This window comes from Phyllobates terribilis, unplaced genomic scaffold (assembly GCF_046119375.1).
Source record: "Phyllobates terribilis strain yellow unplaced genomic scaffold, ASM4611937v1 Scaffold_4__5_contigs__length_816908805, whole genome shotgun sequence".
Taxonomy (NCBI): Eukaryota; Metazoa; Chordata; class Amphibia; order Anura; family Dendrobatidae; genus Phyllobates; species Phyllobates terribilis.
The window spans coordinates 421163687-421180210 of NW_027362764.1; the positions used below are offsets into that span (position 1 = coordinate 421163687).

The window sequence follows — 16524 nt, forward strand, 5'->3', positions numbered from 1 at the left end:
CACCCTGTAGATCTCACATTTTATGATGGACCACAGGTTCTCTATGGGGTTCAGATCAGGTGAACAAGGGGGTCATGTCATTATTTTTTTTTCTTTTAGACCTTTACTGGCCAGCCACGCTGTGGAGTAGTTGGATGCATGTGATGGAGCATTGTCCTGCATGAAAATCATGTTTTTCTTGAACGATACCAACTTCTTCCTGTACCACTGCTTGAAGAAGTTGTCTTCCAGAAACTGGCAGTAGGTCTTGGAGTTGAGCTTCACTCCATCCTCAACCCGAAACAAGTTCATCTTTGATGATAGCAGCCCATACCAGTACCTCACCTCCACCTTGCTGGCGTCTGAGTCGGAGTGGAGCTCTCTGCCCTTTACTGATCCAGCCTCTGGCCCATCCATCTGGCCCATCAAGAGTCACTCTCATTTCATCAGTCCATAAAACCTTTGAAAAATCAGTCTTAAGATATTTCTTGGCCCATTCTTGATGTTTTATCTTATGTTTCTTGTTCAAAGGTGGTCGTTTTTCAGTCTTCCTTACCTTGGCCATGTCCCTGAGTATAGCACACCTTGTGCTTTTTGATACTCCAGTAACGTTGCAGCTCTGAAATATGGCAAAACTGGTGGCGAATGGCATCTTGGCGGCTTCACGCTTGATTTTCCTCAATTCGTGGGCAGTTATTTAGCACCTTTTTTGGCCAACACGCTTCTTGCAACCCTGTTGGCTATTTGCCAGGAAACGCTTGATTTTTCGGTGATCACGCTTCAAAAGTTTGGAAATTTCAAGACTGCTGCATCCCTCTGCAAGACATCTCACAATTTTGGACTTTTCAGAGCCCGTCAAATCTCTCTTCTGACCCATTTTGCCAAAGGAAAGAAAGTTGCCTAAAGATTAAGCACACCTTATATAGGGTATTGATGTCATTAGTCAACACCCCTCCTCATTACAGAGATGCACATCACCAGATTTACTTCATTGGTAGTTGGCTCTCAAGCCTATGCAGCTTGGAGTAGGACAACCATGTATAAAAAGTATCGAAGTGATCAAAATACTCATTGGCCTAATAATTCTGCACACTGTGTATATGGGCTTATGTGAAATATCTGTCTTAGGGAGGAGAATCAGCACCAGGGACAGCTCACCAAACCAGCATTGCCTCTGGGTCTCCTAAGGCTTAGCTAACCACAGCACTTCCACATCTAGATCTTACAGGGGAAATACTTTCTATTAACACTTTCATACTGAATTTATTGCCCCAGTGATATATAAGAAACTTTGTACGGCCCCATTAATCTATACATTCCCAGTTGCCATGGGTTTGGTAGATAGTTACGTGTAACTTTATGTTGGAATAAGTTATACTGGTATGTGGATATTTCTCACACTGCGTACGCCCCACGGTGGGGCTTATTCCCCTCACTGACATTTGCTTCTCTGTGCACTTTATGTTGTGTCACTTCAGTATTGTCTGGGTCATGAAGTATTATATTGTCAGTGTGTTATTTTCAGAGATCATATCTTTCCGTTTCTCTTCTAAAGATACTGTAGATAGATATAATATGTACACTGATAGATAAGGAGATAGGTACAGAGAGACAGATAATGGACAGATAGATTTACTTATTATGCTTTGCTTATATAGCGCCATTGTATTCCGCAGCGCTTTACAGACATTATCATCACTGTCGCCACAATCTACATTCCCTATCAGGATGTCTTTAGAGAGTGGGAGGAAACTGGAGAAATAAGAGGAAACCCACGGGGAGAACATACAAACTCCTTGCAGATGTTGTCCTTGGTGGGAATTCAACCCAGGACCCCAGCGCTGCAAGGCTGCATGCTAACCACTGAGCCACCGTAGATACAGTAGATATAGATAATATGTACATTGATAAATAAATATTTACAGATAGATAGAGACTGATAGATGCAATTAGATACAGGAACACAGATAGACACATAGATAGAAATAAAAAAGGCAGGTAGCACTCCGATATTTACCAAAAGCAAGTTGACTTTATTGAGCCCATGTGGCGTGGCGAAGTTTTGGTTCAAATGAACCTTTCTCAAGCTTTCTGAAGCCGCGTCCACTGGACTATAACGCATTCATACCCTCTGGTCCTGGCTCAGAAACCAGCGAATCCCCACCGCACACAGTGCGTGTGCTGGGGGGATGCATAAGTCTGCAGTCACACAGAGTAATGGATAGATAGGTACAGAGACCGATACAGAGATATACATAGATAAATGGATAGGTCCAACGAGACAGAGATAGATAGATAGATAGAAAAAATATATAGGTGCAGCACCAGTAGTATCTAAATGAATCAATTGGGTGCAAAATAAATGCCTTTCAGGCATAACCAAACCTTAGTATATCCATAAAAGACAAAGGCAGCACTCCATAGGACTATGGAGTGCTGCCTATGTCTTTTATAGATAGATAGATAGATAGATAGATAGATAGATAGATAGATAGATATGAGTAGCAAACAATTAAAATCCACATGCTGGAGATAGAAAAAACACTCTCTATGACTAAGGGCGCACACAGCGCCGGAAACGCGTCAGAGTGTTTTTTCTATCACCAGCATGTGGATCTTAATTGTTTGCTACTTATGGAATAAAATTTGAAGATTTTATCTATTTTTTTTGGATGTGCCGATCAACCTTACTTTTCTTGATACTGTAGATAAGTTATGTACTTGTCCTATAAATGAAGATTCATCTTACTTTGATGTGACATAGAAGAGTCTTCACTGTGATCCATTATTGCTTTCATGCTTTGATGAATTCACATTCCCCGAGCTTCAGAGGAAATGAAAATACTATAAACATATTTATCTGATATAAAATCGCAGTTCTCAGGTGAATGTAATACACATTTATATTATTACTTTACTTATCGCTTCCAATAAAGATCTATTGGCTTGAAGATCCTGCTGCTACAGCTTAAAGTGGCTGCATGAACTGTACAGAGGTTGTCTTCCTATGTTTGGGGAAAAGTGGGGCAGAAGCGCTTCTTCTACCTCTCCACATAGTCTCAGTCAGAACTATTAAGAAATATTACTCCTTGTTATAGTAGAAGGAAGAAGGGAACCTTTGGTGGTCCAAGCACTGGCATCATGGACAGGGGTTTCATCTACAGTACATATAAGTTGGTATAAAGGGTGGGCTGTGAAATAAAATATGGCCGTTACTTGCAGCCATCCTAAGTTTGATGGCCATTTTGAAAGCCTTCATGTACTCTCTACTGTGTTATTAAGGGCTATGTGTATATTCTTCATGATGAAGACGATTAATTCTGAGCAGTAGGCTTTGCCTCCTCAAATCTCTTAACACATAATAGTAATGGAATATAATTGAAAGCAGCAATAATTTCATATATTTGAGCCTCATGATATCTCAATATGTGTAATTGCAGCACAATGCTTCCAACAATGTCTGGTTTTTACATGCCTTTTAAAGGGTTGTCCCATCATTCCCCGAAACTACAACTATCCGCCGCTAGAAATCCTGCTGATCAGCAGTTGTTATCAAACATGGCAGACTTCACTGATAGGTCGGCTAAAATGATCGTTCATTAATAAGTCTTTACCCAACGAACAGTCGCTTTTGCCTAAATCTTTCAATATCAACAACTTTCCTCTTAATATGTATGGGGCCCTTAAAGGGGGTCATCACACTTTCAGAAAAGTTTTCCTATAAGGTGCAATAGTAGTATAAAAACAGACTGTACGTTGCTTATCCTTCCTGGGTCCAGCGCTGAGTTTCTGCCACTGCTCTTGGTGTCTGCTGTTGTCTGCAGCGTTAAAGTCACATCGACAATGCTGCAGCCAATCAGTGGCTCTTAACGGCCCATGCCGTCTACATCAGCAGAGCTGCCGAGCTCAGTTATCTGCTGCAGTACTACCGATGAGATATTGGCGCTGCATACAATGACAGACACTGGGAGCAGCAGTGGAGATTCATCACTGGACCCAGGGAGGGTGAATACGGCGTGGTTTGTGTTTTTACTACTAACGGAGCATACAGGAAAAGCTTTTCTGAAAGGGCACAACCCCTTACAGTGCATTTTCTGACTTCTCGCCTCAGGTTGTTACATCACTGGCTCCTTCACAGGTAAAGTTCATTTTAGAAGCACAGACCAAATAGATTCTTGGCCCCCTAATAAAGCACAATAGAGACTCAAACACGGGTAATGATTAGGCATTAGCTTAATGCATTTTGCTGTCTGCTAAGATTTATTCCTTAGAAATTAGATTTGTACTCTGGAGTGATTCCCAATGTCTTCGGTGAAGTCAATCAGAATGACTGGGCATTTTTTGCTTCTTGCATTCGGTTGAGATGCCTGTCATGTGGGCATGATAATAGATAAAATAAGGATCTCAGCCTTTCTATGTAAGATGTATTTATGCTCAAGTCATCTACTGCAAATACAGTTACGGTACAATGCACAAGTGCAGTCATGGTATTTTAACCATTGGTTATTCTAAAGGGGCATTTACATTGCAAGATAATTGTGAATGAGCATTGTTAAAAACGCTCATTTCACAATTACGTGCTGTGTGAATAGGATGCCGATCAACTAATGAACAAGCAAAACGCTCATTCTTCGAGTGAAATGATCTTTTGCGGAAAGTAAAAGATCATTGTTCTCTCCGGTTCAATGTCCTATGTAAACAGGACTCGTTCTGTTGAGAACAATGGCACCCTATGGGCATTGAGCATTCTAGTATAGATCATTCAGTGCACATTGCCTTTAAAATTACTTCTGATCAGCTATATACAAAGTAATTTAGTGAACACTCGTTCTCAGTTATTGGCTCTTATGAGTAGGCCTTTAGTTTAAAATGGATGTCCTACCTTAGGGTACAAGTCTGCAGTCACTCTATGTGACTTCAGACTTATGAATCCTCAACAGTGCTAGCGTCAGGCGCGTGAACGAAAGTATGCGATTTGAATACATATGATCATGTGCCGACTAGACGTACACAGCCTTGCTCAATGCATGTGTATTGAGTAATGCTGGACACCACTTGTCAGAATGTGGCTGGAAGTATGCATATTGCCCATGACCGTCCGCTCCCGGCACTGGAGAATCCTCACAGCACAGCATGCGCGCACTGTGAGGGTTCACAAGTCTGCAGTCACAAAGAGTGACAGTAGACTTCTACCCCAAGGCCAGACAATCCGTTTAATCTTGAGTTGAAGACATGAATAATGGAATTGACTCCAAAAAATCAACCATCATCTATATGCCCTTTTAGAGAATTTGGACATCAAACATGTGAATCTAGTAATGATCTCCTTTTAGATGGCCCTTCATCTAAATGCCCACAATGTAATGCTACATTTTCCCTGCGCTGGCCATGGCAGGGAAAATAATTGGCTGGCCGTGCTTTGCATCAGAAAAATTAGCTACGGTATTTGTGATATCAAGAGCCAGATAACACAATAGTTTTAATTAGGTGAATGCTGCATGAAAAACCTAAAGGAGATCTGTCAGAAGGATCAACCCTCATATGCCTATATGGGCATGCAGGTCATAGGAAGCTGAATAAAATAATACAATTATATCTGCAATCTGATGTCTTATTCCAGAGAAATCCACATTTTTCTTAATATGTTAATGAGCTGTTAAGATCTATGGGCCAGACACTGATCTCCCTGAGAATCTGTCTCCAGAGCTTATTTTATATGAAAGGAGGTGTTATCAGAGTGAGACATGTAATGGCTGACAGTCTGCTCTCCTGATCTACATGTCTCACACTGGTAACACCTCCTTTCATATAAAATAAGCTCTGGAGACAGATTCTCAGGGAGATCTGTGTCCGGCCCATAGACCTTAACAGCTCATTAACATATTGAAGATATCAAGATAACATTTTATTCAACTTTCTATGACCTGCATGGTTATATAGATGACCTAGGGCTGTATTAGATCACTGATCTTATATCCCGCAATACTTTTGTACTGCAGGCTAATAGATTTGTCAGTTTTACACTGACACTTCACCTGTTAGACTCTACTTATTGCCGGGCCTTATAGGCCACCGTAGTTTGTTGACCCAAAGACCATTACTTGGCACTGGGTTGTGATGGCAACTACTGCCACCCCACAATTGTAGAGTATAGGTTTAAAGCCTCAAAGGCCTAAAATAACCTAGATACCGCTGTCACTATTGACAGCAGTATGTAAGGACTAAGTGGCCATTATTTGGCCATTGTGGCAGGGTGCCAGCTGTGACATACAGCTGATGCCCTCAGATGATGGTGCCAGTTCTGCTGGTGAGCTGGAGCCATCATTGCTCCGTACATTTACTGTGGCTTGCAGGACGTCACCTCCCGGTGCACCGTACATGTATGGCAGATGTTGGAAAGGGGTTAAAAGAAATCCTTTTCTCCATATTCACCTATCCCTTAGGATCCAACAGTGTTGTAAAATAACAGCTCTGCTCCAATAAACTGGTCCGGGGTGATGTCAAAGGGGCATTGGCTTGCTCCTCTTTCAACCTGCTCTCTGCTTCCTCGAGGATGACCCACTGGCTGCAGACGACAGTCTCGGGCTGCATGTGGTCCCGAGGCCGTGTATTTGAGACCCCTGGCTTAGGTGGTTATATGTCCCCTGAAAACTTCATAAGATTTTCCCTTTTGTTTCTGCCTTGTGTTGGCGATGCAGTTCTGCAGAGTGCTCTTTATTACACATATTTTGTAACTGCCCAAAGATCTTTGACATTTGGAAAAAAGGTACATGTAATCCCCTATTCATGTAGGTATTTACACCACTATTCTGGCATAAAACATCTTCAAATATCGCAAAATTTTTGTGCTACTTGGAAGTTGTTCAAAAATTTTGTGACTTTTGACATTTTCACACAAGTAGCTGCCAAAAAATAATTAATGAAAAGTCCCTGACTGGAGTACATTTCTGCAGGAGGCGACGACACTTGTAAGATGGGCCTAATTCATTAAGTGGCATGCGACTCAGGTGCATCTTACTCCAGCCATACTTGTTTATGACCTCCTGTTGAGTACATACAGGAAAACCATTTATTCTATCAGTGATGCCCTATCAAATATGCCAGCTCACTGGAAGTCAACTCAGTAACCCTATGAATGATTTTATGAGAATGGAGGCGCTCACCACATTGCTGCAGGACCCCATAGAGTGGATCCCATGAATCTTAGTTCAGGGCTCCTTCTCTTTTCTGCCTAGCACTGGTTAGACTCTTTTTCTATGGTTTTGTGTCTTCCTTTCTTTTGTATATTTCTCTGCTGTGGCAGGTAGTTGTATGAAGCCTGTACGTTGTTTATGTGCGGAGACCAGATAATAGACATGGCTGATCCAAAACTTCACAGTTGTATATTCCATGTGTATAATGATGGATGCCTTATTCTTTTGCACTGCGTCTATTGTTAGCCATGGCGTTGTACGGTTATTACTGTTTCTTCATGCTTGCTTGATTTGCATTGGAAATTTTGAAAACATTAAATAAAGAATTAAAATGTAGCATTATGATGAATTAAAAAGGAGAGATTAATCGTGGGAAGCACTGATTCCTAATTTTTATAAGTGCAGGTTTATATCAGCTAGGTATAGGATAACCATACACCAATGTTCTAGAGAGTGAAATTAATATATTAATAGGATTCACATAAAGATGATATGTTAAAAATATATATATATGACTCCAATATATAATATAATAGTACTAAGGTAGAGAAGGTCTCATCCTGTATAGCGACAATGGAAAATTACATCTTACTATCCTTTATAACTGCCATTTTATACCCTCCCTATCAGTTCAACACTAAAAAACATGGATTTACGCATATTCCCAATCCGATTAACTCCATACACATTGAAGTCAAAGCATCTGAGATACATCACATCAGTTCAAAGCAGTGTCGGATTGGGGTGTCAAGGGCCCACCATTAACTAACTCCAGGGCCCCATTTTTTAGCTACATGCAAATGTGACATTACCCTCAATCACAAATGTATATAACAATGAACTGGTAGATTGTTAAATGAATAAGATGCTGCCTTTATCTGTACATAATGATTCAAGTATATTGTGCCAAGTACTGCTCATATGGTCACTCTTGCACAGGGGCCCACCAGAGGATTCCCCTGTTCTCCTGTGGGCCAGTCCAAGCCTGGCTCAAAGTATGGGTCAACCTGGTCAATTGGGCTAATATGTTCAGGCATTTAGACATGCTGGAAAATCTTTGATGAGATGCACTTCATTAGTAAATGTTGAAGGGAGTGAGGGGCTTGCTTAAGGCTATGTGCCCACGTTGCATTTATGAAGCAGAAAATTTCTGCTTCATAAATGCAAGTCCTCTCCCGGAAAAACGCATGCGGAATTCCGCACACGTTTATCGCGCATTTTTCGCGCGTTTATCACGCGTTTTCCACATGCGGAATTGCCTTGCGTTTTTTATGCATTGGACAAAGGCAATTCCGCTTGCGGAAACGCAAAATTAAATGACATGCTGCGGATTTTTGAACGCAGCATAAACGCTGCGGAAAAATCCGCAGCATTTGCATAGAACTTGCGGAATCCCATTGGGGACCATGGGGACCATGGGGTGCGGGTTACCAAGCGTTTTACAAGCGTTTCCGCTGCGGAAATTCCACATCAAAAACGCTTGAAAAACGCTACGTGGGCACACAGCCTAAAACAGATTTCAGCAGATTTCTCCCCTGTAAATCAGTCCTTGTGAGGTAATACAATTAAAGACATGAAAACAAGTCGTTTATGTGCTAAACGACCAATTGTTGCAGAAAAAATAACTTTTAAGCATTAAGTAAATTCTGTGGCAAGCACCCAATTGTCATTCCCAAACTATGCCAGTGCTCTGGCTATGGCCAATAAACTCTCTAACTCCTCCCCTTTGGCATTGATTGATGCCCTAGCACTGTGCAATGTCATTGTGTCCTGCTCATCCATGAATAACAATGCAGAGGCATTGGAGGGGTGTAGTTTTGACACTTGCTGGGCCTCGGGGGACCACACATTGGGAGAAATCTGCTGACAGACTCCCTTTATTATACATGAGTAGAGAGCTGCTTTGTTCACCTGGGTTTAGTTTTGAGTCACCACTTGGAAACGTTGTAATGAATAATTTATTTTGGAAACTTGAAAAGTAAGAAAGGAAACTTTTATACAGTAGTGTATCAATGATAATAGTCATTAGATATCACCCTCTAAACAGCTATTTAAAATAATCAAGAGGTATTAAGTAGCACATGGATGCAAAGATGAGGTCACCATACAGAGGTAGTACTAAAGAGAAGTAACATGTCAGGAAAAGAAAACAGTACGAAAAATATAGTGAGGTCGTAGGGCATAGTATTGTAGGAAAAGTACCACGCTGATGTCACAGCACCGGAATAATAAATGCAATACCATAACACGCAAGAATATTGCATATAGTGATGTCACAGCACACAGCTAATAAATATAAGTGATGTCACAGCAGGTGATGGACACAGTGATGTCATAGCACACAGCTAAAAAATATAAGTGATGTCACAGCAGGTGATGAACACAGTAATGTCACAGCACACAGCTAATAAATATAAGTGATGTCACAGCAGGTGATGAACACAGTAATGTCACAGCAGGTGATGGACACAGTGATGTCATAGCACACACTAATAAATATAAGTGATGTCACAGCAGGTGATGGACACAGTGATGTCACAGCACACAGCTAATAAATATAAGTGATGTCACAGCAGGTGATGGACACAGTGATGTCATAGCACACAGCTAATAAATATAAGTGATGTCACAGCAGGTGATGAACACAGTGATGTCATAGCACACAGCTAATAAATATAAGTGATGTCACAGCAGGTGATGAACACAGTGATGTCACAGCACACAGCTAATAAATATAAGTGATGTCACAGCAGGTGATGGACACAGTGATGTCACAGCACACAGCTAATAAATATAAGTGATGTCACAGCAGGTGATGGACACAGTGATGTCACAGCACACAGCTAATAAATATAAGTGATGTCACAGCAGGTGATGAACACAGTGATGTCACAGCACACAGCTAATAAATATAAGTGATGTCACAGCAGGTGATGGACAAAGTGATGTCACAGCACACAGCTAATAAATATTAGTGATGTCACAGCAGGTGATGGACAAAGTGATGTCACAGCACACAGCTAATAAATATAAGTGATGTCACAGCAGGTGATGGACAAAGTGATGTCACAGCACACAGCTAATAAATATAAGTGATGTCACAGCAGGTGATGGACAAAGTGATGTCATAGCACAAAGCTAATAAATATAATTGTCACAGCAGGTGATGGACACAGTGATGTCACAGCACACAGCTAATAAATATAAGTGATGTCACAGCAGGTGATGGACAAAGTGATGTCATAGCACACAGCTAATAAATATAAGTGATGTCACAGCCGGTAATAAACACAGTAATGTCACAGCACACACTAATAAATATAAGTGATGTCACAGCAGGTGATGAACACAGTGATGTCACAGCACACAGCTAATAAATATAAGTGATGTCACAGCAGGTGATGGACACAGTGATGTCACAGCAGGTGATGGACACAGTGATGTCACAGCAGGTGATGGACACTCATTTCACAGTTCAAGTACAGTAATTTCACAAATTAGTGGCGATGAACATTGTCAAAAAGCTAAAATATAAGGCTTGCAGTTATATCACAGTACAGGGTTAATAAACAATTGTATTCCATGTGGCCCCCTATAAGACCCTATGGCTTGCTGCTTTTTTTTTGCAGTTTTGTAACTGTGAATCATCTAATCCTGTTCACACAAGCAGCATTTTTTCTTTTTATTTATACTACAGCTGTGTTGAGCGCTTTGTAATTTCCCTGTGAGTAATATAAGTGAATGGGCTGAGATGTAATACCATATACAGGCCATAGACAAGAGTGGCGCTGTTTTGGACCACATTGTTTTCTTCCACAGATCCCTTACAGAAGCTATATTTTGCTTTCAGCCTTTTCTGTTGGTATTCTGCCTTGTGATGTTTCTGTCCCTTATGTTTCTGGTCAGTGATGTACACATTGTTAGCCAGGTGGTTGTACTGGGTGATTTACCATAATGTACTGCCGGCTTCCTGTGACGTTCCTCCTACTGATCTCCTATCTAAGTGGGTAATTCATCCACTGGATGTCTACATCTGTTTAATGGGGATTTACCAATATCTTTCCATACTGGTGTTTACATGGCTGTTTCTTGGCTTCTTTTATCTATCACAGCATTTTCCCTTCATGTTAAAGAGCAGATGGCCAGAGAACGTACCTTACCAACCAGTTAATGGCTTTTAGAGTACTCTGGACGTGTTTGTAATTTCCCAGGGGCCATAATGAGCGAGAAAATACACTTATGTTTAGAACATATCCACTGTTTGGGCTATTTGTTTTAATTAGTGGTTATAAACAGGCTTTGTATGTGTTGAGTTGTTAAAGACTTTTAGTGCATAAAATCTCTGTGTTTGATAAAAAAGCAAACAATTTTATCCTGTGCCTATTTTCTAACTATACTGTTTTTAATATATTCAAATTCAGATTTATATTATTTCCCAATTCTTCGGCATCATAATGACTAATACATACATTAGGGCATTATTATTATATACCTAAACTCCCATGGCGCTTTACATGACATAATATTCCAGGAACGTAAAGAAAGAATTAAAAAAAACAATGTACCGCACAGACAAAAAAAAAATTGTAAGAAAAAGGTATTCAGGAGCCTTTAGGAAAGGTTATGTGGTTATTGAAAGAGGTAAGGGCACATAGCTGGCATTTTCCTGCCCCAGCTTGGATGCTCTCTATAAGGCCATGTTCACATGATCAGTATTTGTAAGTCAAAACCAGGAGTCAGTGAAAAATGCAGAAGTGGTGCCGTATAGATATAACAATTTTCTTGTATCTCTGGTTCCAAATTGATGCACTATAAGAAACGAAAATTCTTAGCAAAATTTTTTCCACTATGTAATAGTAATAGTGGAAACTTAGGCCGTAATAGTAAAGATGCCCCAAATTTATCCTGCAGCAAGAAGTATAATTTTGGTGCATTTTAACACTATCCACTCTAAGGTTACTCTGTCTAAAAATGAAACAGTCTCAGTAATTCTGACCAATTGATTTAGAGTACCTGCTGTTTACCTGGACCTATTACTGTGTATCTATTAGTCTAAAAAGGCAGTGGGGTTTGTGACACTTTTCTCCAAAAAATTTTCATGCACCATTTTTAGTTTCTATGCCAAAATTTTTAAATGATGAGAAAATGGGTCGTGGTTAACCTTGTGGTGTAAAGCATGGCAATTATTTGTCATTTTGATCTTTTACTTTTGCAGTCTAATTTTCTAGAAAGGTCATAGCTGCCTTAAAAAAGTGTAAACCAAATACATTTATGTTGTAACCATTATTCACTTGCATAAAAGTGACAATTTCAGCAAAAATGCTGTATGTACTTGCTACATTTGACACATGGGTCTCAGGCTCCTGGAAGTGTACTGGGGCTTAATTTGTGCCAAATTTATCATTAAGGTGCGACATTTGATAAACATGGAGTTGAGTGAATACACTAAAAAGTTGGCACAATTACGTATTTTATATATATATATATATAATATATATATATTTTTTTTTATATAATGTGAGAATCAGCATTGATTCATATAATAATATTGTGGAGGGAATGTATTAAGCTCTGTGTTTTTTCATGCTGTTATTAATATATTCCTGCTGCAGTAAGATGGCTCATTTATTAAGAGGGTCACCTTTTTAATAAATCAGGTGCATCTCTTGAGGCAGGCAATCAGATTTGCACTATAATTTACAACACTATTTGTGATTTTCCTATTGCCAGAAATCTGGCATAGGGTCAATTAAGAATTAACCTCTGTATTCGTGAAAGTGACAACATTTAGCTAGCAATTTCCTTTCTGTTAAGAGTTGACATAAGGCCAATGGAAGCAGTTTGTATGCTACGGTGATATAGTAATGCTGCTGTGGCTCTGTTTTTACATTTCACTAGATGTCTTTGGAGCCAGCCCTGTTTTATAATGGTCTCTTCATATTTCCGATCACCAGGGCTGAAGGACTGCTTGCATGTACCAGCTCACAGCAGCTTTGGGGGGTTAAAGTATAAACAAGAAGATTGTGTAAAGGGGTTGTCGTGCCTCAGGCTACAAGTCTGCAGTCATCCTATGTGACTGCAGACTTGTGAATCCTCACATTGTGCATACTGTGAGTATTCTCTGGTATTGGCACAGGCAGAGTAGGCGGTCATCATGTGATCACAACTTGTTCACAAGTATGTTATTTGCATACTTCTGGCCACATTCAGACTAGACTGTGTCCGGCCTCACTCAATACACTTGCATTGAGAGAGGCCGCCCCTATCTAGTTGGCACGATTAGCGAGCAGTGCGGAGTATCACATGGTGCTCGAGTGCTCGAATCCCCGTAAGTGAATTATCTAAGCCTGGCGCAGAGACAAAGAAAATTTTTCCGTCCTCCAGAAAAATGCTCGAGTTTGCCATTCACTTACATTATGCTCTCTACTCAAGTCGAGCACGTCTGAGCGTCCGACGTGCTCAATTCGAATACCGAGCACTTCACTGCTCGATCAACACTAGTCCTGAAGAATTTACTTTCACCAACTTCAAAGCTTTAGTTGTATAAATGTAAGTTTAATGTTTAGCAGTATTTTTCTTAAAGATGCACTCCCATCAAAGTTTTCTCCTCTTAATATTATTGCAGTCGTCCTATTATATAGCAATGTCTACTTACAGTTTCTCATTTTGTCTTTCTACCCAGCTAATTTATCTCTTTTCCCTGCTCTGTGTAGAAACAGGAAGTCCCTTTTCCCTGCATTTATCATTCCCCGCTTCAACTCCTGACCCAGCTGCTCCCTCCTCTCCCCTGCCAGGGACTTTTGCAGTGACTCATGTCTCATGCAGGGAAAATTGAGCTCCTGTTTCTAAATAGAGCTTAGGAGGATTCAGCTAGTTAGTTATTAATCATGTCATGTCATAGACCTAATGATAAACAGAAGAATTAACTGGGTAGAAAGGCAAAATGAGCAATTGTAAGTACACAGTGCTATATAATATGATTATTGCCAATTTTCCATCTTTTTCTCCACCTCCCAACTGGAATGAGTTTATGTCTTTTTATAAATTCTCAATTTATAAATGTGGCTTAAACCTTATTTGCATAGCTAACCACAACAAGAATACATCCACTTTTTAACAGTGGCAAGCGCAGAGTAAAATAGAAACTATGTTTTTTGTAACTTTTTAAAGAGGCAAAAGCCTGTGGAAAGTGCCAGCTGTAAAATAATTTTCTTAGGAGAATGTGTTAGAGTATTAACATTTTCATGGCAGTTTTCTGGTGTAAATAAATGTAGTGTTTCGGCCAACTTCCATATTTATGATTCCCATTCAGGTTGGCTGGCACCCACTGCTGTCGGGCAAACAATGGCACACCCTTCGCACAGTGCGCCAGGCGTAAAGAATATACTTAATAATATGTTCTATATTATTAGTGGCGATAACCTATTCCTTCCAGTATACCGAGGAGAGAACTGTAACTATCACAGTTACGGGGAGTAGAAGGTAAAGACCTGAGGCAAAATGTGAAGCCCCTCTTAGGCTTTGTCTTCCCCTGTACACAATTTCATTCACATGGGTGAACCTGGGAACTGTGTGGTGGGTCCGCACATGCGCACTGCTATGATGCCAGTGAACTGTCGAGGTTAGGGAAGTCACTGCTGACATTTTGCCTACTGGCCAGTGCTCAGGAGGCATGGAGCCACATGAGATGTAGCCATGACCTCACCCAAGTCAGTTGGAGACTGCCGGAGACAATCCCCATACTGGGCTAAATTAGTAACATAAATAAGAAAGTTGTTATGGCATGATGGACACTTCATAGGGGAAAAGTTTGCAACCGGACAACCTCTTTAACCCTTTCACCTGCTCCTCACCAATCATGGTAAACTGATCTACATTCATTCATCCATGACTTATTGACATGCCATAAAAGTTATTAGCGGGAAAGCCACTTTCACATGTATGGAGAATATCTTATTTCAATCACAGACCTTTTTTTCCCTCTGTGAAACATTGTTCCTTTTTTCATACATGCTCACATAACCTACCAGCCATATTGATTTCTTGCTGATTGTCATTCCAGGGTGAGTTACTCAATCCTTGTCGCTGTGATGGATCTGTGAGATATACCCATCAGCTCTGCCTATTAAAATGGATTAGCGAACGAGGATCGTGGACCTGTGAGCTGTGTTGCTATAGATATCATGTCATAGCAATTAAAATGAAGAAACCATGTCAGGTAGGAAATCTCCACAATGCGTATATTTACTCTGTATGTTATCTTCCAGACAGTAGAAATGTTGCTTATTTATGGTCTGCTTAGAATGCCCCTTTCTTATAAGAAATCTCCTGAATTACATGCTAAATGTGGACCTAGTCTTCTATCCAGAGGGAAAAAAGGGTGTCCATCTGGTCTGTAAATAAAAAGTTATGGAATAGCATAGTAGTAGACTGCACTATTCCAAACAATGGTATCCAGTTAAAGAATGCATAGGTTTAAAGGATACCTTAAAGGAAACCTGTCATGTCCAGAAGTGCTACTTACCTGCAGATATAAGTGTAATCTGCAGGTAAATAACATTTAAATCCTGTGTAGCTGTCTTACTGCAGCTGCGGTTACAGGGCGAAAATTAAGTTTTTTCTCTCTGCAGCCACTCCCTTCCAGTCATTGGGGTGATGCAGGGAGCTGTTACAGTCACTGCTCAGTACACAGTGACTGCTGCTGTAACTCACCTCTCCCGCCCCTCTCCCAGCACTTTCACAGTCTGCGCTGCATACACGCTGCACTTGCACCCTTCAGAGCCGGCTGTCAATCAAAGTGTTGGGGAGTGATTACAGCAAGCTCACTGTGTAGTGATCAGTGATTGTAACAGCTCTCTGCACCGCTCTGATGACTGCAAGCCAGAGGCTGCCGAGAGAATAAGACTATATTCACACTAGGTGTTTTTTCAGCGTGTTTTTTCTGCAGTAAAACCTAATCTCTTGGCAGGAAAGAAGCTTCACCAAAAACACAGGTTTTGGTGCGTTTTTCAGGATCCCAAAGTTCAGCTTTGCTTCCACCACAGAAGCATGAACACAGGTCACCAATGCAAGACATACAGTGGGTACGGAAAGTATTCAGACCCCTTTAAATTTTTCACTCTTTGTTTCATTGCAGCCATTTGGTAAATTCTAAAAAGTTTATTTTTTTCTCATTAAAGTACACTCTGCACCCCATCTTAACTGAAAAAAACAGAAATGTAGAATTTTTTGCAAATTTATTAAAAAAGAAAAACTGAAATATCACATGGTCATAAGTATTCAGACCCTTTGCTTAGACACTCATATTTAAGTCACATGCTGTCCATTTCCTTGTGATCCTCCTTGAGATGGT

General features: G+C 40.4%; 1 protein-coding gene across 1 annotated transcript in view; it reads left to right on the top strand.

Moving 5' to 3' along the window:
- Positions 1-16524, top strand: part of MARCHF11 (membrane associated ring-CH-type finger 11) — a 93666-nt gene that overhangs the window by 48285 nt on the left and 28857 nt on the right. The window contains exon 2 of the mRNA XM_073676641.1: positions 15235-15390. Within this exon, the coding sequence (XP_073532742.1) occupies positions 15235-15390 (156 nt within the window). The remainder of the gene's footprint in view (positions 1-15234; positions 15391-16524) is intronic.